This window comes from Bos indicus, chromosome 14 (genome assembly GCF_029378745.1).
Source record: "Bos indicus isolate NIAB-ARS_2022 breed Sahiwal x Tharparkar chromosome 14, NIAB-ARS_B.indTharparkar_mat_pri_1.0, whole genome shotgun sequence".
Taxonomy (NCBI): domain Eukaryota; kingdom Metazoa; phylum Chordata; class Mammalia; order Artiodactyla; family Bovidae; genus Bos; species Bos indicus.
Window position 1 is genome coordinate 1,914,676 of NC_091773.1, and position 26,410 is coordinate 1,941,085.

Below are 26,410 nucleotides of genomic sequence, written 5' to 3' on the forward strand. Positions count from 1 at the left end.
ACCACTACCGTCACTACCCCCATCTCCAACTCCACCACCACCATAACTACCTCCATCTCCATCTCCAACTTCACCACCATCACCATCATTACCTCCATCAATACTCCACCATCACAGTCATGACGTCCATATCCAGCTCCACCATCACCACCATCACTACCTCCATCTCCAACTCCACCACAACCATCACTACCTCCATCTCCAGCTCCATCCACAAAACTGTCACCACCACCCTGGGCTGCACACGTTCCTGCCCATCATAGTAACCACCACCATGCCCAGCCCCACCCCTCTCCCTTGGGCACGGTGGTGCTGCTGAAGGCAGGCGACGGGCAGCAGAGCAGATGTTCTCGGCTTCACGAGTGACAGATTACATGGCTGCCCTTGGGTAACCCACTCATAGGGGCAAAGATTCAGGACTTAGAGCCCGGAGAGTGGGGCTTAGATGCCCCCTCACGCTCACCACCCAGAGGGACTGGCGAGATCTCTTTGCCCCTGAGTCTCGGCGCTCTCCTGTGTAGATGTCCCCATCGGGGGCACAGCATTCTGAACAGCTGGGGGAGTACAGGGGCAGGCTGAAGGCTGCGGTGGTCCCTGCCCCAGCTCCGAGTACCTCACGCCCTCGGACCTGAAATGCTGCCCAGCACGGGGCTCACCCCAAGGTGGTGGATGGCAGACTCAGGCAGGGCCCTTGGGTTTTGGTGAGTCTTGTGGAACCCTTCCTGGGGGGCTTCTTGCAGTGAAAGCCAGGGAGCAGAGAGCAATTTCTGTGCCTGGTCACCATTCCAGGCGTCAAGAGCACTGAAGAGCTGTGAGCATGGGGCCCAGGCAGGATAATGTGTGGCCTCTCTTGGAAGACATGGCCTTTTTAGAAAGAAGGGCCAGGATTGAGGGGAAACTGGGGGAGTCTGGTCACAGGTTGATCCCGATTCTGGTTGCTCTGATCCCTGGCCCTGGTCACATGCTGACACTGACTTTCATTACACGTTGAGCCCTGACCTTGCTCGTATACTGAGCCCTGAGCCTGACCTCACACTCAGTCTTGACCCTGGTTGCACACCAAGCCCTGACACCAGTGGCTCACGCCGTCTGAGTCATTCCTCCTGTGTGCTTGGAGTGGGTGGCTTGGGCTCTATTCTGTCTTCAGTGCTTTTCCTTCAGTTTTTCCTTGGTGTATGGTTCTGGGCACAAACAGGACAGGGAAGATCAGGGAGCTGGCCGGAACTTGTGCTGGTCACTCCACGATGATGTTGGTGAGCCCTCTGCAGAACCCCAGGATTGCACACCCTGGCCCCATGCTCCGTGCCTCCTTCCCCGGGGGTGTTGCTGGGGCCCAGGACTTCCTCCACCTGGACACCCTGCTCCTAGGGTGTCTTGGGTGTCCGGCTTCCTTCCATAACAGCCGAAGATGAGGGAGGCAGCACGGGCTGCTGGGAGCCGGCATATTGCATATTGAGTGCAGCACTTTCCACAGCATCATCTTTCAGGATCTGGAATAGCTCAACTGGAATTCTATCACTGCCAGGAGCCAGCGTGAGGAGCTCCACCCATGACAAAGGTCATGAGGAAGAAGGCTTGGCATACGCAAAGCGGGATCGAGCCTCAGGAGTCCCCCTGGAAATTCTCAAGCATCTACCCCCAAAACCAGAGTCTGCCTACTTTCTGCTTTGTGCTTTCACCTACACCTCTGACTTTACGGGGGGCTGTCCCCCACTACCTCTCTCTGAAAAAAGACTTAGCTTACAGCTCCAGTTAATAATTCCTGGGTGTGACAGTGTTTCAACCTACAAACTCCTTTGGAAATGCTCTAGCCTGCCTGAATAGGTTTTTCCGGCCACATGTGATTGCTCAGAGCCTCCCAACTGTGAGAGGCAGGAGGTGTTCTAAACTGTCTAAATACAGATTCCTTTGAGCAGTTAAAAGATTGATTAGAAATTGTATTGGTGAAGGGTTTTTCACTTACTGGGCCAATGTTTGCTGCTAAGTCTCCATACCCCTTACCTACTGGTGTCCTTGGCAGTGTATTGATTGATATAATGGGTGTATAGAAATGCAAGTAGTAGCCTCAATGTTTGTAACCTTGGACCCTTGAGTTAATTCTTTTCTTGATTGAGCCCACCTCACCTTTGCCCTATAGGAATGCAGCTTTGTCCAGTGCTTTTTTGGAGGCTGGTGCCTGACTTTGGAATAATCACCTTTAGAGAAAGATAAGTTTCTTAAAATGTTAACAGGCCTCCTGGCCAGAAGATGATGTAATTCACCTGAACTTTTGCATATGATAAGTTTGAAAGCCTGGCTTCGATTAGGACCAGGAACTGCTGTCCTTGCATGACTCCACCTCTTCCCCCATTATCCTCTATGCACAACTTAAGGTATAAAAACTACTTTGGAAAATAAAGTGCGGGCCTTGTTCACCGAAACTTGGTCTCCCCATGTCGCTCTCTCTCTCAAATTCTGGCTGAGTCTCCATCTGGAGCGCAGAACCCGCCATGCTTGCTAATTTTGCCTGGGCTTCTAAGATCCGACCGGGGAGGCCTCAGTGTCTCCTCTCCTTCGGGAGAACGGAAGGACGCCTGTGGCCTACGTAAGTGGTGCAAACTTCTTGTCTTGAAGTTTTATTGGTCTCCCTCGTAAACCAAGCTACTCAGCCTCTTTGCTCCACTGAATTTTCCTACTGAGCTATCCTCATCCTATTACTCTTTATATCTTTGATAAAATATTTAAATAAATAGGTCGCCGACGCTGTCCCCGCTTCGAATACCCTGGATCAGCCGGGGCTGGTCCCCGGCAACGGGCCATGGTCCTCATCTGAATCCCCCTGGCCAGATGGGCTTGGAATTTGGGACTCTGGATTTGATCCAGTACGGTGCACATGTGAGGTTCCACCGAACACCCCAGGAGGAACATGCTAACGTGCATGTGTGCATTTAGAGGTTCAAATGAGCTATAACGAGCTTCATTTTGGGTCACATCTTGCTGGCCAATCTCACCCCACATTTTGGCTTTCTGGAGTGTTCAGAATTGGACTCGGGCTGTGTGCCCTGGGGAAGCAGTGGTTCCCAAGTGCCTGCTGTGCAAGGCTGGAGGGCTTGGCGCCTCTTGGCTGCCGCATGCCTCCCTCCCTCCCTGTTGTCCTCTCACACTGCGTCACAGTGGTCACTCAGCCCCTCCCAGGCAGGCAAGGTCCCCAGTCTCTCTCCATCCGTGGTCACTCACAGTGGGCAGCCCTCACCAAGCTCCTCCCCTTCCCCCTGCTGTTAAGACTATGGGGGAGGGGGTGGGGTCACAGGTGACCCATGCCCGGTGAGATGCCTACAAGCTGGGGAGAGGACGGGCAAGACTGCTACGGGAACCCTGCGCCAGGCAGCACCCACGGCTTTTTAGCTGGTTCTGACATTGCTTTCCTCTTGGATGACATCATTAGTGGCCCATAATCTCAGGGTGCTGGGGCCCCCAAATGCACGTCTCCTCTGTGGGCAGGCCTCTGCCTGCTGCCTCTCAGGGCCCAGGAGGTCTGCCTGGCTGGTAGAGGCCCTGAGGCTCGCCGGGGTGGGGCGCACAGCCCAGGGTGAGTGGATTGGCCACTCCCCCAACAGCAGCCCCGCAGGTTTCCTGCCAGCTCCCTGCGGAGGTTCAGGCTGCCCCCTGCTGGAAGCACAGGAGAAAGGCAGGACCCGCAGCGTCCACTCGCTCAGCCAGCCTTTCAGAGCTCAGGCTGAGAAGCAGGTGGGTGCGAGCCCCCAGGCCTAGCCAGCCCTCCCCGCCCAGGTGAAGGGCCACCGAGGTCGGCGAAGACCACTGCTAGCCCACCAAGGTCCCGGTGTGTGTGCTGCACGGAGAAGAGAGACAGGCAGAGAGAACTTGGGTTTTTAATTCTTTTTATTGAAGAAAAGAAAAGGAGAGAAAAAATAGATTCCCCACCCCTGTTTCTTCCCGGAGTGGGCTTCTGCTCCTGGCCCTGGGTGGCGTAGGGGAGAGGGCTGTGCTCTCCACCTGGGTCTGGGGAGGGGCACCCAGGCCCTGGAAGGGGTTGGGGGGGAGCTGGCTGCTTCCGAGGGGTGGGGGTGTCTAAAAAACGGTGCCAGGCCGGCCGGGCCAAGCAGGCTGGTCCTCTGCTGCAGCAGCTCAGGCGGGCATCCCTGGGGACGCTGGCCACGCCCGGCCTGGCCGTTGTTCTCGGCTGTCTGCCCGCCCGCCAGGGCTGGGCCCGAGTAGGGCAGAGTCTGAGGCACCTTCGGCCTCCGGAGCCCTGTGCCCACAGGGGCCGCTGTCTCCTGTCCCGTCTGGCTCTGGTCCCAGCACTGCGGGCCTCTGCCTGGCCGCCGTCCGAGCGCCCTGAGGCCGGGGCGCGGGCCTCGCCCGCTGCCCACGAGCGTGTCTGTGCCCGTCCTGCGGCAGGAGCGGGCAGAGCAGCGTCCCTCGTCCGTGGCCCGGTGCGTGGCCGCCGCCCGCCCGCTCAGACCTCGGTCTGGAGGTCGATGATGTCCTGGCCCACCAGCGGGATGGTGGCGCCCGACTTCTCCCACTCCACACTCCGCAGCTCCAGTGGGGACGGTGGGAGCGGCTCCAGCTCCTTCTTCACCCAGGCGGGCGGCCCGTGCGCTTTCCGGAGGCTCTCCCAGGGCCGCTTGTTGGGCGTCTGCTGCTTTTCTGGCTGCTGGCCGGTGGGCAGTGGACAGGTGAGGGCCCAGTCGGGGAGACGCAGAGCAGACGGGGCGTGGAGAAAAGGAGGCAGGCCGTGAGGAAGGGGCCGTGCAGGAAGGTGCGGGAGGCAGGGAGACCCAAGCACAGAGTGGGGAGCCTGGGAGCACAGAGCCTTTCCCGACGACGCACAAAGGCGGCGACCCCCGCCACTGAGTAAAGGGTGTGGGAGTGGCTTGCCGGGAAGGACACAGCACCCCTTGCTTGGCTGCTGCCTGGCACTGGGGGGCAGCCTTGCTCAGGCTCGCTCAGGACAGGGTCAGCCCAGCATGCTGTCTACCCTTCCAGCCGGCCCCCAGAAAAGACCCGTCCACCCGCCCTGTCCCTCCAGGGTATAGCAAGAGCTGGGCCACACCAATCCTGAGGAAAGGTTAAATGAATGAATGAATGAAACAGGACCAGAGGAAGGAGATAAGGGCTTACCTAAGGGCTCATAGCCCCGTCCATGCCCGGCCCACGCCCCTGCCCCACTCTCGGCTCACCCCCTCAAAGCCCCGCCCCAGCCCTCGCCCTCCAGACCTTGCTGTCTGGGCCCAGCACATCCTTGTCCTTCTCTGCGTGCTGTAACTTCCGGTTCAGGTCCTGGAACATGTCCTGGTGCCGCTTCCGTGTGTGCATGATTTTCTGCAGGGTGGGGGGAGGCAGCGAGCCCTGAGCCAGGAAAGGGACTGCCCTGCCCCCACCTGGGCAGGCTCCTGGGGACTGGGCTCCCGATGTGGGGAAGGGGGGGCGGTCCCTCTCCCCAGCCCCTCCCCACCTGCTGTAAGGCCTGGGCCGGGTGATTGGGACAGGGTACACCAGGACCCACCTCAAAGTCCAGTTCCGCATACCGTGATTTCCGCCGCTGTGGGAAGAAGGGGTTGGTGTACACTGTGGCAAGCATACCCTCAGATCCCCTAGACACGAGCTCCTGCCAGAGGCTGAGGGAGGCCAGGGACACGCTGCCCCAGCCCACCCGTTCCCAGCCGAGCCCCGGCGGACACACCTCCAACTGCACTGAAGCTATGGCTTTCAGTATCCCGGGCCCTTAGAGGCTACTCTGCCTGGAGACACCTGGCAACCAGGGCTGGGCAAGGGTGTCCAGTTCAGGCAGCCCAGGGCACGCTCCCAGGGACTAGGAGACTGCGACACAGGGTCGTAGCACTTCTGGCCGGCCACACAACTGGAACCCTGGGGCTGAATCACCCAAGGCACATGCCACGAGGTGGGAGCCCGGACTGCAGAGGGTGGGGCTCCCCGAAGGTGCTGGGCCTGGCTGGCTACCCCCTCAACCCTGAGCCCTTATCCTACAGCCTGAGCAGGGCTTGGGGGTCAACTCCAGGTCCCAGGCTGGCCTAAGGCGGGGGTGCGCTGCTCAATCACGGAAGGGGCTGGATTCTGTGCAGGCTGAGGACTCCTGAGCCCTATGCAATCAGTGAGACCACAATCGAGGGCGACCACCTGACTAGTCGCGTCTTTGGCACAGACAGGACCATGTGGGCCCGGCAGGTCCCGGGAGCAGGGCTGGAGGGAGGCAGATGCTGCCCCTCTCCCAGGCAGGACCCTGACACACGCCAGGCGGGCAAGGGGGAGGCAAGCTCGCCCCAGCCCAGGCCTCGGGTTCCCATCCTGCCAATGGGGCTCATTCTACAGAGGAGACGCTGGCCTCCTGGCTTTCCAGGCTTGGGCTCCCTGAGGCTGGCTGCCACCCCACCTGGACGCCCCGCACCCCCAGCTAGGCCCTCGCCTAAACCCACAGGGCCAACACACCCGTGCCTTGCCTGCTAGGTTCCCCTTGTCCTAGGAGCAGCTCCCTGGACCCCCTTACCTCCAGGGAGCTCACGGACAGCGTGGAGACATTCTCTGTCTTTGTCCCGGGCCCCGTGCTGGGCCCCTGGTGGGCAGCAGGCTCCCCGGGCTCCCCCAGGCTGGGGGGTGCCGGCTCCATGGGGGGCGGTGGGGGCAGGGGCTGCTGGGGCGGTGGGGGTGGCGGGGGCGGAGGCGGCGGGGGCTGGGTGGGGGGCGGCTCGGGGGGCCCGCTGCCGGGGGGCTGGCGGGAGGGCGGGCTGCGGGCCGGGAGCCCCGCGTCAGGCGCCATGCTGAGGTGGATGAGGCGGGTCTGGGGCATCTGGTCAATGTGGATGCTGTACTTGGGCTCCTCCGGGGGCTTGGGCCGCAGCGTGGCCGTGGCCGTGGGCAGGATAACGTAGCTTGTGTCCAGGGCTTTCTCCTGGGCCCGGCTCAGCTCCGAGTCCAGCTTCTTGAAGATGTCCCCGTCGCCAACGAACGACGACTTGGGCGCCCTGTCTTTCTTGAGGGTCAGGGAGTGGTTGGGGAAGTCGGGCAGGGGCCCGCCGGGGCAGCGGGGCGAGCCGTGCAGGTGCAGCTTGGATACATTGGCCGGCAGGCTGTTGAAGTTGGAGGGCGCCTTGGCATGGGCCAGCTTCAGCTTCTCCTCCTCCGGCTGCGATGGCCGTTTGAGCGTGCCTGTGATGGTGGCCGTGCGGCAAGCTGCAATGTCCTTGTTCAGCACTGTGGGGACAGACAAGGGGGTCAGGGTGGCTGAGGGGGGTGGCGCCGGGCCCCCCTGGGTCTCAGCTGCTGACTGATCTGGGCACCCGCCAGCCTTGTGTTTGGTGCTGTGGCAGCCTGTGCTACCATGTGCCTTCAGTGGAGGCTGGCACGCAGGGGTGCCTCCCTGTAGAGCACAGACGACTGCCACCCACAGCAGCTGGCAGGCGCACAGGGGCAGCCCGTGTTGCCTGGCGGTGTGGCACACAGCCCCCCTGCAGGTAGGACCGCACACCGGCCTCTCTGCTGTGCAGCTGCAGGACCAGGCTGCCTTGACCTCCACCCGATCTGGGCCGCAGCGTCCCCAGCGCCTGCCTCGTCCCTGCCGGTCAGCTCGGCCTCTACCAGCCCACAGAAAATGCAAAGCGACAGGCAGCGCTGCCCACAGCCCTCTGAGGCCCAGTCCTCGGGAAACCTGCTCTGGAGGGAGCGCCCTCCCCGCCACGCCTGACACCAGCACCGGCGGTGGACAGGCGCCCATGTCACACCCTGGCTCGTCAGCTGCTCCTGCTTCCTCCTCCTCTAAGCTGCACAGACCAGTGGGCACTGGCCCACCCTGGTCCTCCTTCTCGTCCTCCCCAACAGCCAGGGTCCCAGGCCCCTTCTGTTCTCCACCCCGACCGCCAACACTAACACCCAGTCTGCAGTCCTGCTCTGCCCTGGTCCTCGCGGCCCAACCAACCTACCAATTTCCCTGCCAAACCTGCTCCCTGCCACTCGTCTCAGGTTCAGGGTCGGGAAAGGTCCCCTTGCTGCCTCTCCCATGCGTGTCCCTCCCCTCCAGCTGTCCACCTGGAGCCTGGGTCTAGCCCCGTGGGCCTCCCCTGAGCAGATTCCCTGCAGGCCTCCTGGGCACTCGCTGGGGCCCCCATCTGCCCTGTGCTGGCCTGGGCGGGCCCCTGTGCCCTGGCCCCTGACTCCTCTCAAGGAGACAGGCCAGGCTGAGCCAGGTTACCAAAGACAAACAAATTGGACGCTCACAGAGGCCAGCTCCACACAGGACCGGGCCCAAGACCCCAAATGCTCTCAACTCTGGGGGTCACCTCTCAGGAAGGTTGGCACATGAGGCGAAAATGGAGCAGGAATCAAGCCAGAGATCACCTCCTCCAGGAAGCCTTCCTGGTGTTCTTCTGGCAACACCTGACGCTGCCCACCCAGGGCTGGCCCCGCCCTTCCCCACGGCCACCTCTAGAAAAGATGCTCCCAGATGTCTGACGGGTCAGAGGGGACAGAACCAGCTGGTCCTGCGAGGCCCTGACACCTGGCTCACAATACGACAACACCTGGACAGCTTCCTTTCACTGGGCAAGCGATTCTGGTTTTGCACTTGCTTCCTGGAAACCCGCCTAAGGCTCACTGCTCCCAGTGACGTGCCCCCAGCCTGGAAGCGCGGCCAGCCCCGCCTCCGCGGATGGACCAACAGTGAGGAATGACGGCAACACAGAAGGCAGGCCTGCGAGGGGGCAGGAGGGCGGGCCGCTCCGGGCCTCACAGAGCCGGCTCGGCCACACTCCCCACAGGGGACAGAGGGCTGAGGATGGGGGCACGCGGGGGTGAAGAACGGGCCAGGCTGGGGTCGGGGAGCCCCAGAAGGTGCTCTCCAGTGCTGAGTGCTCCCCAAGCACGGACGCCCCTCCCCTGCTGGGCCTGAGCCTCAGGACGGCTCTCTGAGCCCACCGCTTCTGCCCCCGGGACCCTGCGGGCAGCCTCGGGGCAGTGGCCGGGGGATGGAGGTGGTTGGTAGGTGTGAGATGAGGACAGCGGACAGACGCATGGAGAAAAGAAGAAACAGTGGGCCCAGGCCAGGGCCACCTGTCGCTCTCACCTGTCAGGCGCTCACCTGATCTACAGGCCAGATCCACGTCCTTCTCAAAGTCGGTCTACGAGACAGAGATGGGCAGCGTGAGGGCCTGAGGGCGGGCGAGGCAGGGCGGGGCAGGGCTGCCTGCAGGCTGGGGAGGAGGGCCGCCCTGGAGCTGCAGCCACACCTCAGAGTGGCGTGTGTGATGCGGTGCGTGTGCACGCGTGTGCAAGCTCCAGAGGGCCCAGGGTGTCCACAGGTCCAGGGTGCCCGTGGGTGATGCGCTGACGCAGAGCGAGCCTATGTGCCCCTGCGGGCCCACGCGTGCGCAGCCGTGTGCCCGCGCCTGTGTGTGCACGCACCCGCACACGTGAGCACGCTCCCTTTCTGGGCGTCTGTGATTAGGAACGGCTCGCTCACACCCTTGGCCTCTGGTCTGTCCAGAGAGATGGAACACACAGAGGGTCCCATACCAGAACCCCTGCTGCCCACCCACTCATGTGTCAGGAAGAGGCCTGCCCCCCATCACCCCTATGGCCCCCACCACAGCCCTCAGGACGAGGAAGTGGAGGCCAGCCGGCCCGGGATAGGCACAGTGGGGTCAGGACGCAGGCGTTCATGCCGGGGCGGGACTCGCCGCCCCTGCAGCGGCAGTCGTCCTACACGCCACCCCCCGAGGCTAGGAGGTGGGAGAGGCGGAGGAGGGTGGTCCCCGCCCCGCCTCCAGGGAGCACCCCGGCTGGGGAACCCGGCTCTGGCCACCCAGGCAGGGCAGTGGCCTTCTCCCAGGCCTTGGGGCCCCGGGGGATGGCAGGGCCCTTAGTTAAGACTGGAAGTTCCTTCCTGGCAAATGTGGGGACCAAGTTGTGAGAAAGATCACAGGGTCTTTGCCCAGAGGTCAGAGGCCAGGAGAAGTGTCAGGGGATCCGGGACCTGGCTTCCGCCCACCTCAGACCCCTGCCTCACCCTTGAAAACGCCTCCCTGAGCCCATCCGCTAGCTTCTGCCAAGGCCCTGCCTGTGAGGTGGCCGGCACCCCGAAGACTGAACGAGCACTTCCCACATGCTGGGGGCACCCAGTGGGCAGCAGGCACCAAATGATAACATGGAGAATTCACCCAGGATGTTACCAGGGTCTGAACAGGCGGCTTGGTGGGGCTCAGGGAAGGCTCCCTGGAAGAGGTGAGACCTGCAAAGTGGGCAGCAGGAGTAGGCAGGGGTGTGCAATGCCCGAAACTGGACGGTGTGTGGAACACAAGAGGACCAAGGAGTCAGGCCCTTGGGGATGCGTGAGCACAAGCTCACGGCGGGGAGGGCTGTGGGGGGCGCGGAAGGTGTGCGCATGGCCTGACATCCAGAGGGCGGCGTGCGGACAAAGGGCACGGCTGGCGCCAGAGGATGAGCCCGGGGCGGACGCCGGCCCCGCCCAGCTCCCTCATCCCTTGACCCTGTCCACGCCCCCAGACTGTGGGTTTCACCTCGGCGAGACCCCAGCCTCAAACTGGGCTCAGAGGTCCTCCTAACGGGGCTGCTGGGGCCGAGCAGGGGCTGCCTGTGTCCCGGCCCCGAGCCCTACCATGAGCTGGGCGTGGCCGTTCTGGAAGGAGCCCCCTGAGTCCCCGTTGCCCTCCTCCTGGCGGTCCACCACACGGCACTTCACAGCGTCCTGGACCTGCGGATGGAGAGCAGAGGCAGTCAACGGCCAGCTACGCCCCCAGCGCCGGGAAGGCAGGTTCGAGTCCAGCAGGCAGGATCTCGGTGAGGGGCAGGCCTATCGTGGGTTGCACGGGTCCACGTGCCACGGCGGGGGTGGGTGGGGGGCGCTCACAGGGGCACCTGCTCGTCTGTGGGCCAGAGCGTGGCACGGCACGCGGGGCAGCTTCAATAGCAGCTGCCCAGGGCCCGGCCTCTGCTCTGACCTCTGAGATCTCCTCTATGCCCGTCTTGGGGTGAAAACTCAAAAACCACGGAGCTCTGGGCCCCTGAGAAAACGCTGCAAGGCTCCTGTTAGGAATCTGTGGGTAAGAGCCCACACCGCCAGCCTGAGTCGGCTGGTGTCCAGATGTGTCCTGAGTCACTGTGGCCAGCACATCCCTGAATGTCTGGGGCCAGCTGGGGTCAGGCCCTTGCTCCCTTATCACCAAGAACAGAGCGCTCCGTGAAAGGGGTGAGCCATCACGGCCTTGGGCTCTTCAGAGGGGAGAGAGAGGGCGGCTGCGAGTGAGGGGCCGGGAGCAGGAAGCAGCAGCAGAGGAGGAGGAGGAGGAGACCGAGTTAGCCATGGATGCTGCTGGTCTGTGTGAGTGGGAGCCACGGCCGCCACCTCCGCCTGCTGCAGACAGCACCAGGCGCGGGGACAGCAGTGAGCAGAGCACCTGTCCTCAGGGTGCTGACACTTCAGAGGCCACAAGGCGGGGCTCAGGGAATAAAGGAAGGTGCAGGAAGCTAAAGCACGGAGAGTGGGCTGGGCTATGTACGGAAGGCTGCCTGGAGGCGGTGTCCTGAGTTACGGTGGGGAGAGCTGGGAGGAGGGCTTCCAGACACTGACCCAGCACACACCCAAGAATACGTGCCCAGTGACCCCGGCCACTGAGCCTGTGCTACTGTGAGGACTGGGAGAACCCAATGCACACGGCCACCCGGCCGGTCAGGTCTTGCTGGCCCCAGGGCTGTAGACACGCGGAGCACACTCCCAATCTCATGCTCACCGACCGGCCAACAAACGTCTGCTCGGCCCTGCAGCATGCCCAGCAGGGCAGGCCTGGCCCAGGAGACGGTGGACTCGAGGGTACGGAGGACACGCTGTCCCCTGGCACGGACGGCCGCGGGCTCCCCATGTCTCATTTCCTCGTGCTGCGACCGACTCCGTGAGTGCCGGCAGAGACCCTGCTTGTGCCCCTGTTGGGATGTCCTGTGCCCATGGGGCCGGCGTCTGAGTGCCCCTCCTGGCCCATCCTCTCCAGCATAGCTGAGCGGGCGCAGGGGGCCAGGCCCCTCCCATGGGACCCTGGAGCTCACCGAGGGCAGGGGAGGCCGGTCCATGGGTCCTCCGGCCCAGCCCTGCAGGCGCACATGGGGGCTTCCGAGCCCATCGTCTAGTGTCCCAAGGGGTGGCCTGGAGCTCCCGACAGCCCGGAGCTTGTGCCAGCCCACGCAAGCCCACCCTCGGCGTGGCCTGCCCTCCACGGGACGTCCGTCACCTGAATCCACCTCTGACTTCTGCCCTCACCCCTTGGGACACAGCCTCTGCTCCTCCATCTTCCCAGTGCTTCCGTCTCTACTCAACATCTTTGCTGCCCACAGGCAATCTTCCTGACCCAGGATGTCACTCTGTCGTTGCTGCCCATCTTGTTTCACAGATGGCGAGGCGGCTGAGGGCCAGAAACCCGGGCCACCGCAGCCTCAGTCCATCCAAGGTGAGTGGGCACGAGCTACTCTGGGGGCTGTCCCGAGGCTCCTTAATGCACGTGTGCAGGGGAACAGGCCCAAGCAGGTGCTGGGCTGAGGGAGCGAGGTTCTCTCTGCAGGGCGTCAGCGTGGGTCCATAAAGTCACCTCCGCCTGGGCCATCTCTGGCTCCAGCATGGGCGGCCCCCGCCTGTCTCAGGGGAGGCTCTCCCTGGGCCCTCAGGACTAGAGAGCGGACACGCAGGACCGACTGGACGTCTGCAGGTGGCGGGGGCACCACTCCCTTGGCAGAAACGTCAGGGCTCCGCCCTGCTGTCTTTCCTGCAGCAGGAGCCCCTGGGGAGGGGCGTCCCCGTCTCCCCCAGGTGTGAGCAGGGCAAGGGGTGGGCTCGGCTGTCCCTGCCAGGGCGGCCCTATCTTCAGCTGTGCAGAGCCCCAGGCCAGGGCCCTGGCGTCCACGCCCAGAGGAGAAGCTCTAGGCAGGGAGGCTGGGTGGGCCACGCCGGCTCAGCAGACAGAAGACAGATCGCCCCTCAGGGTCTCAGGACTCCCCTGCACCGAGGGACGCTCTGGCCTGGCCTCCTGGGCTGCCCAGCACGCTCACTGCCCTCCACGAGACCCTGGGGTGGGCTCTAGTCTAGCAACGTCTGATGCTGGCATGTCACACTCCCGCCCCCCAGGATAGGGCATATCACCTCCGTCGTTGATACCAGCCAAGAGACGGTCGGGCAAGGGTTCGGTAAAAAACCTTCTCCTATACCTTCCGAAGAAGCCCAGAAAATGCCACAGTGGGAGTCCCAGCTGCCCCGGGAGCCATTCCCGCCTCTGGGCCCCCACCAGCCAGAGTACAAGCCCCATCTCGGCTGGAGCCAGCACAGGGCACCGGAGCGGCTTCTACAAGAAGCTGTTGTGTTGACTGAGCCCCGGCTGCATGCTGGGCCCAAGTCCAGTCTCTCAGAAGAGTCAGGGCCCAGGAAGCTGCCCCTCCCCCACTTCCTGCCTCCTTCCAGAACCTTCCGGCCCCGGGGAGGTGGCTTCCCAGTGTCCAGTGCCAGGCTGATCGCTCATCCTCAGCCTGGAGGGCAGTGCGGGCCCCTGGCCCCGCTGCGAGGCCCAGGGAGGGAGGGCACCCCCCTGCCCGCCGGCCCACCTCTCTCCGTAGGATGCAGTGCACCATCACGATGACGAAGCCCTCCAGCGAGTCGAAGACAGCAAAGAGGATCTGGAAGAGGGCGGACCTGCGGTCGGTGACGGCGAGCACAGCAGACATCCAGGTCAGCGCCAGCAGCGGCAGCACCACGCAGGAGCTCCACAGCGAGGCCCTGCGGACGCGGCGGGCGTCAGGGCTGCCCTGGAACCTGATGCCCGCCGGGCTTGCCCCGGGGACAGGCCGGGTCACCTCCCTTCCTGGGCTCAGGCTTACCTCCCTTCCCGGGCCAGTCCCCGCCGTGCCCTCTCCCCCCACCGGAGAAACCCGCCCCCACCCAGCCCGGCTGCCTCCTCTCCTGGGGAGCCGACTTTGCCAGCAACACCCTCAGCTGGGGGCTCGCGGGGCAGCTGGGGACATGGGACGGGGGTCCCAAGCGGCTGGGTGGCAGTGAGGGCTGGGGGGACGGGTCTCTGGAAGATGCAGGTGCTTGACCGTCCCGGAGGCCCCAGGAGGGAGACACGCACGCTGCAGGGAGGGGTGAGCTGGGGGAGAAGGGGTCTCCTCCCAGGGCCCCCGGCCCCAGCCAGAGGCCCAGGGCCAGGACTGCAGGAGGGCCGCAGGGGAGGGCGTCTGGCCAGGCCTCTGAGCACTGAACAGAGAGACAGGGTTGGGGTCAGTGGGGTCAGGGGTGGGGGGACCAGAGGACACCTCAGGGAGAAGGAAGGAGCAGACCTACAAGGAAAGAAGACAGACGACAGACAGACAGGGCCATATGGGGAAGGGACAGAACAGACAGACAGGAACAGAAACGACAGGCGCGTCCCCCTCTTGGCGGGCCCTGCTCTGCCCTCCCCAGGGCAGCAGCTACCCTGCTCTGAAGCCTTTGCCCCTTCCTCCAGGAAGTCCTCCAGGAGCACCTCTGAGGCAGGCATCACCCTCTGCACTCCCATACCCTCTGCACCCCCATGGGCTACACGGGAGGCCACTCTGGACTGTCTCCTCGTCCCCACAGTGGGGACACTGTGAGTCAACAGGCTGTGTGGGGACAGAAAGTGCGCCGGCAGGTCCTGGGTGCAGTGTGAGGACGCCTGCGGGTCCTGGGTGCAGTGTGAGGACGCCTGCGGGTCCTGGGTGCAGTGTGAGGACGCCTGCCTGACGCCCGTCTCGCCACTACTGCCACTCTCGGGGCCGCCGGGCCCAAGGACCGCAGCCAGGGTGGGCTCTGCCCCTGGGCCGGTGACTGCCCGCAGGGGGCTCCGGCGGGACTCTCCCCCCAGGAGCAGGTGGGGCAGGGCCGCGGGTGGCCACGGGGGGAGCTGGTGGGAGAAAGGCTGGGGTCCCCTTAGGTCCCCGAGCCCCAAGCTGGCGGGGCCTCCAGACAGCTCGGTGAGATCCCACCAAGGCTGCGCCACCCCTGCAACGGACCACCCTTGAGGGGCCCAGCCCCGCGGGACAACTGCCCTCATCCACCCGGACAGGGCACGCCGGCCACACCTGCCTCCCTGGGCCTCCACGTCCCCCCACTGCCCTGCCCGGCCGTCTCAAGGGCCCGGGTCCCCACCTCAGGGCCAGCCCCGTGTCTCCTCCCAGGGGATCCCCTAAGGCCACCCTAGGGACGGCCCCCCACCCTGGGGCACATTCCCTGGACACGGCGGGCCTCCAGAGCTAGACTTGGCCTCTCTTGTCGCCTCACAGGCCCCCCAGACCACTGGCGCTGAGAACAAGGGGGCCAGGCGGAAGCCTCCGGGCCGGGCACCTGCACCGCAGGCTGTGTAACCCTCTACGCCTGCCTGCCGTGCCCACATCTGGCCCGGCGCCTCAGAGCCCATGATGCGGCCCCGTCCCGGCCTGGGCCTGTCTAACCCCAGGGTGGGCAGGGCCCCGCCGTCTGCCTCCTCTCTTCCACGGCAGGCCCTCTCAAGCTGGACCCCAGGCCCAGCCACCCCTTCATGATCCGAGCAAGAGGGCCGGGGCCTCCCCCATCGAAACGCCTCATCCTGCTTTGAGTCACCGTCTCCCGGGCCCGAGGCCTGGCGCTCACAGCCAGGTGCTGCAGCCGGCTGGCAGATGGCCGGGGCCTGGGGACCCGTAAATTACTCAGATGCCTGCAGTCCATCCTCTGCAGCTTCTGAAGCGTTTCTGCCTCGCAGCTGGCGGAGGGTGGGAGGGGTGTGTGGGGGGTGGGCGTGCAGGTCCAGGTGTGACCGCTGGACAGGAGGAGGGGCAGGTGCATAGCCGCCCCTGTGGGAAAGTAAGATGCCCCTGGGGAAGGGGTCTGGGCGTGAATGGGGCTGGGCAGGCCCACTGCCACTGACCTCCCGTGCGACCTGCCCAGTACGTCCCCCAGGGCTCCGAGGACAGCCTCTCAGCACAGCCCGAGTCACAGCTGAAGCTGTCTTCCGCCCCACGGGCCTGCCTGCCTGCAGAACAACGGAGGGGCTCAGCTGAGCCCCAGGTGTCCGGGCTGTGGACCCCAGCACGGAGGAGCAGCCCATCCCCCTCCAGAGGATGCTGCGTCTCCACCCCGAGTGTCCAGAGGCCAGGCGGGCTCTCCCCCAGGAGGGTCCCGGGGACCTCTGTCTCTGGGGACCAGATGACCAGACACTCCTGGGTCATCTAAGCCCCCAGGCTGCACTGCCCCTGCCCTGCTTGTGGCCCCTGGAGGCGGCCGGGGTCAGCGAACAGGCCAGCTGCCCCAACACACCCGGTTTCCACAGGTGTGGCGGCCTCTCACACACTGCAACTCCCGACCAACAAACAACTCCTCCCACACTCCGCCACACTCACGCGGAGCACGGTGACCCCAGCACGACCACACCCTGACGACGGCCACCAGCAGACCGTGTTCTCACGGCCAGAGGCCCAGCCCGGCTCCCTGCCCTCAGGCCTGGCTGGTTCCCCGAGGCCCTGGAGGACGGGAAGGGAGAAGACGGGCCGGGCAGGGACCGCGGGACCGCAGCATGAGGAGACTGGGGGGCTGCCGAGGCCCAGAGGGGACAGCAGAGACTACACGAAAGACAGAGAAAGCGTAACGCGAACGAGACGTGACCGCGGGGCGCAGAGCCCGCGTGCGGGCGAGCGGTGGCACTGACGTGGCGTGACCGGCGGCTTCAGAGGCGGCGTCAGCCTCAGAGAGGGCTGCACACTTGGCACATTTTGGGGGGCACCTGAGGTGGGGCCCGGGGCAGCTGACTGCGAGTGAAATTAACAGACTGAAACGAGAGCAAAACTGTTCTCACGGAAACAGGCAGGGGGAGCAGGAGGGCTGAAGCCCCAAAACTAATCAGAGGGCGTCCAGCCCAAGCCTCCCCAGGTTGGGGGACCAGGGTCCGGGGGGGCGAGGCTCCAGGGCATGGGTGAGGATGGGGGCCAGGGGTCCCTGGGTCTCTTTCCACCCGGGGTCCTGGACCTGCTAGGTGGCAGGGAGAGCCGAGTGTGGGCTTTGAGGCTGGGTGCGGCTGACCGCAAGGCAGGGCCGGCCCGGGCCCGTGTACACCCGCATTCAGCACAGCGTGACGCGAGCTGCCCACATTCACACCAAGCAGCGGGGCACCTGGACGAGGCCACGGTCCCTGCCCTCAGGTCCCGCACATCCGGCAGGACCAGGCGCTGCCCCAGCCAGAGACAGAGGGATTCGCTCGATGGTCCCGGGGGACACCTATGAGCTACCTGGGCAGCGGCCCCCCGGCTGGCACTGAGCAGGCGGGGTGCTGGAGTCAGGCCCACAGGTGAGTCCAGCTGGGCTTTTGAGCCCTGGCACCACTGCACCCGGGGGAGGCCCAACGGGGCAGGTGGCCTGACCTGACTCCAGCCCTGCTCCACCTGCCCCCTGCCCCCTGCGCCACCCCCCAACCTCAGGCTCGGTCTGCGCTGCTGTGAGATGGGAGCAGGACTGCAGACCCTGCCTCACGGAGTCACCGCAGGAGACAAAGAGGACAGCGCCACGGGCGGACGGGCCCAGCCTCGCCGCCGCCCTGGCCCCCAGCCTCGCCGCCATCCTGGCCCGTGCTACACCGTTCCCGGAGCAAGCGTGGCTGACGCTTCGCAGCCCCCACTTCGCAGACTCAGAGCAGAGGCCCAGGCCGTGCAGGGCCCAGGCCCACAGCCAGGCCGGCTGGCTCCCAGCCCCCGCGGGCTCTCCAGGGTCACACGCCTCCCCCAGAGCAGGTTTCTAACCGGGACAGAGCCTGCCAGGGGCTCATGGGGAAGGGCTCCTGAACCTCTGTTCACGGGGAATGCAAGAGCAGGACGAGGCGAGGGAGAGAGACAGAGAGACGCAGACCAGGCAGGACTGACACAGAGTGGGGTGGGGAGGGGCGTGGACCCCGCACAGACACTGGCCAGGGCAGAGGCGAGGCGAGGAGGGCTCGGCGCTCGGGCGGGACAGGCCCCGTCCGTGACCCCAGGGGGCTCCCGGCCCCTACAGCTGGAGGAGCATCGCCCCAGCCCCACGTGCCTCTGCCCAGGTTGGGCACTGCAGCCCCTGGGCACCGCCTGCCCAAGCGCCGCGGGCCTGTCCCGGCGCCACCCTCTCGGGGCTGGCTCCCCAGGCAGGAGGAGCATCCCGCCTGGCCCTGCACCCTCCCCGTGCTGAAGGCACTGCAAGGATGGGGCGCTGTGCCAGTTCAGGGCCAGCCGACCACAGAGGGGCAGGGAGAGGCTAGGCGCGCCGCCCTCCACCCTGTGGGCCTGGGGTCTTGGGAAGCAGTCAGTTTCATGGCCTCTGAGAACTCGTGAAGCCCCTGCTCTGTCAGGGGCTCCGTGCCTCCATCTCCCGACCCACTTGGTGGGGGCAGGGGCTCCGGGTCATCCCGCCTCGAGGGGGGCGCGGCGCGGCTGCCCAGTCCTACCCTGCCCGCTCCTTCAGCTTCTTGTCCGTGATGCCGTCCTTGGACACGAGCTTGTTGAACACCAGGATCCCGATGACCATGTTCACCTGCAGGACGGGGGGACGTGGGTGTGGGGGGGTGCCCCAGGGGCACTGGGGCCGGCCCCCCAGCCCCGGGCAGCACGGGACGTCGCACGGCCCCCCGCGGGTGAGGAGAGGAGCTCCGGGGAGGATGCAAAGCCCCCCAGGGACGGGGGAGCTACCAGCTCCACCCAAACTCTGGTCCCTTTGCCCTGTCGTCCTCTCCTGGAGCCCCAGTCCCTAGCGGGGGTTCTCCACCCCACATGGTCCTGCCAGACCCCCAAATCTCCCATGTGATGGGTCCCCAGGCCCACTGCCACCCCTCCTTGGATCAAGAGCAGTTTGTGAAGCCAGGAGTCCATCTGGGATGGAGTCTAGAGGTCAGGCTGGGGTAGGAGCAAATCAGCCCCTGCCCGGAGCAGTCAAGCACGCGAGTAGGCTGGCCGTAATGCCCCGCGGGGCACCTGTCCTGCGCAGACCACAGAAGGGCCCGCAGGTGACCACCAGTCCAGCTGCTGCCATGCCCAGGCTCACCCTGCGCCCCCATCCTTAGCGTCCCGGCAACTCATGTGCGTCCCACGAACGAGCTCGCCCAGCTCGAGCCCGACCTGACGCTGTCTTGGGACAGCCCATCCTGGCTCCGCCTGGGGCCACATTGCTCTCCACACAGGGCAGTCCTTCAGAGACCTTAACTCAGGACCGCCGCCCCACAGGTCTTCTCTGAACCTGCTACCACTGGGCACCTGCCCCGGGAAGTGCTTCTGGGAGCTGAGGCGAGTCTCGTTCTACTGCTCACACTGCCGTCCGCGACAGAGACAGGCTGTCCCCAGCGTCCCCACCGGCCACCAGGCCCTGGTCTCCCCTCTCCCCGGAATGCCCTCCCCTCAGGCTTCCACTCTGCAGAGGCTGCTTGACCCCTAGCCAGGTTTCTGCATCTGAGAGACCCTGGGATTCCAGGGGTCCCTGGACCCGTGACCCTCAGCCCAGAGGTCTGGGAAGGCCGACTCCCTGGGCCCCCTCAGCTCCAAGCGCTCATGGCCGCACACACAGCGGCAGGCCTGTCCCTGCCTCCTGTCCTCTGGCTGACAGCAGCTTTCCTGGGTGACCTCGTTTTCTGCCATGGCTGGGGCGGGGCGGGCAGGACACCAGCGGCCACCACCCTGCCTGCAGCGGCTCTGTGTCCTACTTTACCTGCGTGTGCTCGTGTTACATGTGGAAAAGACCCTCAGGCTGGGAAGGACTGAAGGCAGGAGGAAAAGGGGACGACCAAAGACGAAATGGTTGGGTGGCATCACCAATCAACGGACATGCGTTTGAGCACACTCCAGGAGATGGTGAAGGACAGGGAAGCCTGGCGTGCTGCAGTCCATACAGGGTCACAAAGAGTCGGACACGTGTGAGCAACCAAACAACCAGCCCGTGTTACAGGAGGGGCCCCAGGCAGCAGTGCACAGCGGGTCAGGACCAGGACCATGCCTGCCCTCCTTGCACAGTGGGAAGGGATGTGGGGGACTCCTGCCTCTGACAACCCCCCTCCCCGGGCCCTTAGGAGGCCCAGCCCACTGACTAGTAGCACTGAAATGCAGAGCACGGGGCCTCCCTCCCTACCAGTCTTCCAGACTAAAGGAGCACGCGGGCTGGGGCTGGGGGCAGGGGCCTGGGGGCCGCCCACGGATCCTGCCTACCAACTCCGTCTGCCCTCTGGCTCCCCCATCTCCCATCCCTTGCAGGCTCAGCCTCCCCTGGGTGCCTTGGGCCTCACTTTCCTCTCCAAGTCCAGTCTGCGCCCCCAGCCTGGCTCAGGTCTGACAATGAGGCAGTGAGGCACAGCACGGCGAGCAGGACCCTGCAGAGCGATGCCCTTTCCTGAGGGCAGGTGGGAGAGGAGGGCGAGATGGGCTCAGATCTCCAGTCTCTCCCTGCTCACCGGTGACCCAGGGATGGTAACCCTGTGTGCCCGGGGCACTGCCATCCTCACCAAATGGGAGGGGAACCGCAGAAAGGAAGTGCCGGGAGGAGTGGGGGCAAGGGAAGGGGCTTCCTTCCTCCAGTGAATGACCAGTCGAAGAAAAAAACCCCGGTGTGGTGGCATCTCTGCTGGCCTGGCCATCTGTCTGCCCACCATCCCCTCACGGTCACACACCCGCACAGGCCTCCCGACAGGTACACGGCTGCTACACAGCCACCAGGCAAGCTGCACCCAGAGACACAGGAGGCCGCTGGCCCAGCCTCTGCGCCCCAGCTGCTCTGTGGGCCCCACCGGCCCCTGGTGACGGGGGCGACCCCGATGGGGAAGCAGACGCAACTGGAGGCCCGGCCCGAGGGGAGGCGAGGGGCGGGGGTCCCTACCAGCACGACGGCCGCGGCCGGTCCCACGAAGGCGTACAGCAGTCCCCCCTCCAGGGAGAGCCAGCAGCTGGGGGAGGGAGGCAGGCTGGTTAGTGGCCAGACACGACCCCACCCAGGCACAGGTTGGACCCCACCAGCTTCCCGGCGGGCAGGTGCAAAGCCCAGAAGGGCAGGAGCAAGCGAGGACACTGCGCAGGATTAATTCTTTGGCTTCGCAACTCGAGGGAGCCCCCAGGCGGCGGACAGGTGAAGTTCACGGGTGGAATCGGTCCAGAGCACAGGGTTCCGGGAGCCCTGACGGTCCCCCTCCCCCGACTCTCCCCCAGGCCTGGGCTCCCCACCTCGCTCCGCAGACCCTCCCCGACCTCACGTGCCGACCCTTTCTCTTGGCATCATGCTAAAATGTTAGGCTGGGTCCCTGGCCTGGAGTTCTTCCTGCCCGCTCAACCCAAGCAGGCCCGAGGCCTCAGCATCAGGCCTCCTGCTCACGGGAGGACCTGAGCCCTCTTCGCCACCACACTTATCTCCCTAAGTCTCCTGGACACCAGCTGGGGGGCCCCCAGGAGCCCTGAGCCCAGGGAGGGCTGCTCTTCTTCCCCCACGTTCTGTTTCATCTGCCCTGAGCTTCCATGCTATCTGCCAAACACACTCGTCTTCATCCTTCAGAACCCCACTGTGACACCCCACTTCCGCCTGATCTGGCCCCAAGCCGGGTAGACTGGTGTTCCTTCTTCTCAGCTGTGGGGTCAGTGTCCATGTTTCCTTCCCGGTACTCACAGCCCCCACCCCCGCCAGGGTCCCCAGACAAGTGCAGGGGATGCCTGCCCCAGGGCCTAGTCACGTCCCGGCCCCCTGGGCTCCCCAGGGAGCTGGGCCTGTGCAGCCCCTCCTTCTGCCCGTCGCTGCCCTCTTCCTCCCCACATCCACAGCCACTGCCCCCCAGGCCTCAGTTCTTCGCCCCCCACCCTAGGAAGCCACACGGCATCCTGGTTTGGCATTTAAGGCCCCTGGACCTGGGCTGGCTGAGCCTTCAAGGCCTCAGTGACTTCATCCATGAGGCAGCCCCGCCACGTTCCACCCCGCGCCTCCCCGCCCCGGCAACTAGGGGCCACGCGCTGTGCTGAGTTGCTCAGTCGTGTCCGACTCGCTGCAAACCATGGACTGTAGTCCACCAGGCTCCCCTGTCCATGAGCTTCTCCAAGAATACTGGAATGGGTTGCCATGCCCTTCTCCAGGAGATCTTCCCAACCCAGGGATCGAACCCAGGTTTCCTGCATTGCAGGCAGATTCTTTACCGTCTGAGCCACCAGGGAAGCTGCAGGGGTCATACAGACTCCTGAAGACCTGGGCCCTTTGTCATGCAGACGGGAACGGAAGCTCTGGGGGGCTAAGCAGCTGAGGACACGGGGGCTCCTACCACCTGGGGCCTGTTTCTCTTGAGCCTGCTGCCCACCATGAGGAGGAGCCGGCAGACAGGGGCCAGAGGGCTACCCCTGGGCCTGGCCTCCAGCTCCCAGGGCCCCCGCTCGCGCCACGCCTTGGCATTCTCAGCTCTGAGACAGGTGCCCAGCCAGCCCTCACCTTCCAGGGTGGTGGGAGGGTCTGGGGGAGCCGCGCGGCCTCCACCACGTCCCACCCCGCCCCAACTCACTAGTTCATGGTGCTGTACCCTCTGGCCTTGGTAAATCCCACGGAAATAGCCACGACCAGCGCAGGGAGCCCTACAAGAGCAGAAAGAGAAGGTGTCGGGCGGACCCCCACCGTCTAAGGCCCAGCTCTGCAGGTGGGCGAGGGGAGGGGATGGGGCGCCTCTGAAGCTCCTGAACAGAAGGTGACAGTGAGCACGTGAGAGAGGGGACACGAGGTGGACCAGGACGAGAACCCACAGAAATGGGCGAGGGCTGCCAGGCCAGCAAGTAAAGCCGGATGCCCAGCCACCTCTGGACTTCAGATAACGAAGGAAACATTTCCCATCATAAGTTTATCCCGGACATCGCCTGGGATATACTCATACCACCAGGTTATTCCTCACCTGGCACTCAGACAGAGCCAGGTGACCCCCTGGAGGCGGAGGCTGGAGGGGCCACTGGAGGCGGAGGGTGAGGGGGGACGAGGAGGGGGCCGAGTAGGGCACCCCGCTGCCCTGCAGTGCTCACCCCAGCCCAGGCACAGGAAGCGCTTGCGGACGAGGCGGTTCCGCAGGCGGCCAGTCACGGCCATGTAGGACTGCCAGGCCTCGGTCAACACCCAGCAGAAGGAGGACAGGAAGAAGAAGTGCAGGAAGGCGGCCACCAGCGTGCACACGGCCTGCGAGGGCAGGCGGCGGGCAGGCGCTGGCTCACCGGCCCCGTGCCCACGCCGCGACCCGGTCGAGTCCCCAGGCAGGACGCCACCCAGGGTCCACCTGCCCCACCGCTGGAGACAGGCTGTGCGCGCTGAGGCCCTGGGGCGTGCTTGCCCAACCCAACTCCCAAGCTGCCAGGGACAGACACCCCTCTCCCTGGCTTCCCCGCCCACTTGCAGACACCTCGGAGGCCGCGGGAGCCCACCCAAGAGCCCCGGCCCGAGCCCACCCGCTCATCAGCTGGCGATTCTGAGACCACATCACAAGGCACAGACAGGCTTGGGGGGCCTGGGCCCGACGCTGGGCCAGCGTGCTGGAGCTTGAGTCAGTCATCGCAGAGCACTAGTCCCACTGGAGACTCTAGACAGCCAGTCCCCACGCCTGGCCAGGTGACAGCCCCTCCAGGCTGAGCCGTGGGGCTGCCGCAGCCAGAACAGTGAGGGGTCTGCAGGGGTCTGCCCCCGCCTCAAGCGCCCCAGGGCCTGGGGCCCTGCTGCGGAGCCTCCCCATCACCGACGCGACCCGGGGCACAGAGGAGGCCGCTCACCTTGTTGCGGGTCTGGGTCTGCCCGATGAGGATGAGCGCGTTGGAGGAGATGATGGACAGGCAGAAGTTGATGAGGATGACGGAGCGCTCCGAGCGGATGTACCTGTGGGTGAGGGCGGGTGGCGTGCTCCATGCCCAACAGGGCCTCAGCTCCTCAGGAGCTGGGCGCCGCGGCCACTAAGGCCGGGCCACCTCCTCCCTGCGGGGCCCTGGCCTCCACCGCACCCGCACTGCTCCTCGCGTCACCGACTCGGCAGGGGCCACGGGGTCCTGACCACCCCACACGCGGAAGGAGGTGCTTTGCAAACCACAGCGGCTGCAGGGGAGGGTCTGGGCTGGGGGGCCAAGCAGGCCCACGGTGGGTCAGGGCAGACGTCCGAGGAGGGGCTGCTGGGTCACTGGTGCCTCTGCCCTTGGGCAGGAGGGGGCGGGGGCGGGGCAGGAAGGCACGCCCCCCCCCCACTCCACCCCATGGCTGCATCGACCCCTCCTCGTGGGCCTCAGCTGCGGTCATGCTGCCCTTGGAGCCCACACACTGGGGATCGGGCTGGACCCAGTGGGTGGGGCAACCTTGGGTTGACCCTTGGTGACCCACAGTCCCAACCCCTGCCCCTCAGGGCCCACTGGAAAGGGAGTCTGCACACACACGCCCCCAGCCCAGGGCTGCTGATGGCTGGACGGGGTCACCCCCACACTGCCCCACCCCTGGGGACCCAGGGACTAACACCGGTCAGACAGCACCCGGGCGCAGGGGTCCATGGTGGGGAGGCTTTGCAGCCTGGGGCAGAGGGCCGGCAGAGGCTCCCACTGGACACATGCCCCCAGGCTCAGGGAGTGGCCTGGCACATCCAGGTGACGACAGACCACAGACACGGAAGTCGGGGTCTTGGGGCCCAGCAGTCATGGGACAGGGTGCTCAGCTGGGCGGGTCCCACTCAGAGGGTGGGAGGGAGCAAGGAGCCTCTGTGAGAGGCCTGTGGGCACCTGGCTGGGCAGGAGCAGGAAGGCCCAGCGCCCTGGGCTGCCCCTGCGCCCCCCCGCTGCCCACCAGCATCCAGGGGACTGCAGTCAGGAGGGCTGGGGGTGATGACAGAGGTGATGGATGGTCCCAACTGGGAAGGTGAGAGGGAAGGACGGCTCTGGGCTCCCAGCCCACGGCCGCCCCGATGGGAGAAGGGGTAAGGCAGCCCCAGCCACCCCTTCCTGGGGACCGCCCCTGCACAGAGCGCAGTCATCCTTCCTGGGGACAGTCCGCACCGCTCCACCCCTACCTGCGGGGGGTGCCACCTCCCCGATGGGAGGACGAGTAAGGCAACTGCAGTTACCCCGTCCACACCTCCCGGGGAACCCCCCGTAGTCACCCCTCCCGGGGATCCCCCAGTCACCCCTCCCGGGGACCCCCCCGCGGTCACCTCCACACGGAGACGTAGATGATGATCAGCATGAGCAGGGTCAGGGACGACACGCCGCAGCCCACGATGAGCGTCACCGACGGCGTGGCCACCTTCTCCATGCTCTGTGGGTCCCGGGGGGGACAGAGAACAGAGTGAGGGGCGGGCAGGCCTGCGGGGGACGCCGGGGGAGCCTGCCCCCCGCACCTCCGGGAGCCCCGCGTCCAGCAGCCCTCAGCCGCCCTCCCGCAGTGCCCCAGGCGGTCCCTGGGGCGGGGTCTCATCTCCGGAGGGTCTTTGTGTCCCCCACTGGTATAATCGTGTGGCAAGCCCAGCCACAGCGCCCGCCCCATTTCAGGAAGGGTCCCCCCGCATCACAGGTGAGTTCACCAAGGCAGCTGTCCCTGACCCTGTGGCTCTGCAGCACCAGCCAAGGGCAGGGACCCGGCTCTGGGGGGCAGCCGTGGCCTCTCAACACCCGCCACAGACCCCAGCCCTCCACCCTGGCCCACCCCGGGGCTCTGCAAACAGCAGCTGCCCTCAGAGGCCCACGCCGCCTCCATGTGAGACCGCCCCCACGCTGGGCACCCCGAGTCCGCCCCCAGACTCCAAGCCTGGCCCCGCTGCTCCGTCCGCCCAGACGCGCCTCAGGGCCCTCTGGTCTCGGCTCGTCCCCTCCCAGGGGGCCCAGGGCAGCCCTGAGCTCCGGCCCGGCCATTCCCATGCTTCCGTGTGCAGCCCGTGTGAGCGTGACCCCAAAGCGGGAGGCCCACGGATGCTTGCTGAGGAAAGATCTTGGTTCCTCTACATCCGGAACCCAGAGACAAACTGGGGGCCCTGCAGCCCCTCCCACCCGACTCCCCTCAGAGGAAGGAGGGGTGAGTCCTGGAGCCGGGGGGAGGGGCCGGGGGGAGGGGCCAGAGGACAAGGGGAGTCTGGTGGCCCCTCCCGCAGAGCTGACCCCTCTGTGGCCCGGCCCAAGTCTAACCTGGGTGGCACGTTGCTGACCCTGCACATGCAGAGCGAGCCTCCAGGTCGCCTCCTGAAGCCACAGCAGCCCTTCGTGCCCCAAGATGGGACTGTTCACCCTCCTCGGGAGTCCATGGTCTGGGGGCTGCTGCACGGGCACCCCAGGGCCCACCCACTGGGCGCAGCTGCTCCTACCCGCTCCATCTGCGGCCGGACAGCCCTTCCCCCCACCAGGGCTGCTGTCCACGCCCCGAGCCACTGCTGGGGGTGCCTGTCTGTCCCCCGAGCCTGCT

General features: G+C 65.5%; 1 protein-coding gene across 6 annotated transcripts in view; it reads right to left on the reverse strand.

Moving 5' to 3' along the window:
• Nucleotides 1-3,861: 3,861 nt before the first annotated feature.
• Nucleotides 3,862-26,410, reverse strand: part of ADGRB1 (adhesion G protein-coupled receptor B1) — a 77,886-nt gene continuing 55,337 nt past the window's right edge. The window contains exons 19-31 of one of the 6 annotated variants that reach the window (XM_070802339.1): nucleotides 25,170-25,273; nucleotides 23,758-23,860; nucleotides 23,023-23,173; nucleotides 22,536-22,587; nucleotides 20,867-20,933; nucleotides 18,459-18,544; nucleotides 13,609-13,780; nucleotides 10,628-10,723; nucleotides 9,077-9,131; nucleotides 6,509-7,212; nucleotides 5,510-5,545; nucleotides 5,221-5,325; nucleotides 3,862-4,657 (exon numbers count right to left, since the gene is read on the reverse strand). In XM_070802339.1, the coding sequence (XP_070658440.1) occupies nucleotides 4,457-4,657; nucleotides 5,221-5,325; nucleotides 5,510-5,545; nucleotides 6,509-7,212; nucleotides 9,077-9,131; nucleotides 10,628-10,723; nucleotides 13,609-13,780; nucleotides 18,459-18,544; nucleotides 20,867-20,933; nucleotides 22,536-22,587; nucleotides 23,023-23,173; nucleotides 23,758-23,860; nucleotides 25,170-25,273 (1,932 nt within the window). In that variant the 3' untranslated portion in view covers nucleotides 3,862-4,456. Of the gene's footprint in view, nucleotides 4,658-5,220; nucleotides 5,326-5,509; nucleotides 5,546-6,508; nucleotides 7,213-9,076; nucleotides 9,132-10,627; nucleotides 10,724-13,608; nucleotides 13,781-18,458; nucleotides 18,545-20,866; nucleotides 20,934-22,517; nucleotides 22,588-23,022; nucleotides 23,174-23,757; nucleotides 23,861-25,169; nucleotides 25,274-26,410 lie in introns of all 6 variants that reach the window. The other 5 variants (XM_070802337.1, XM_070802336.1, XM_070802340.1 and 2 more) reach the window with 5 other exon arrangements.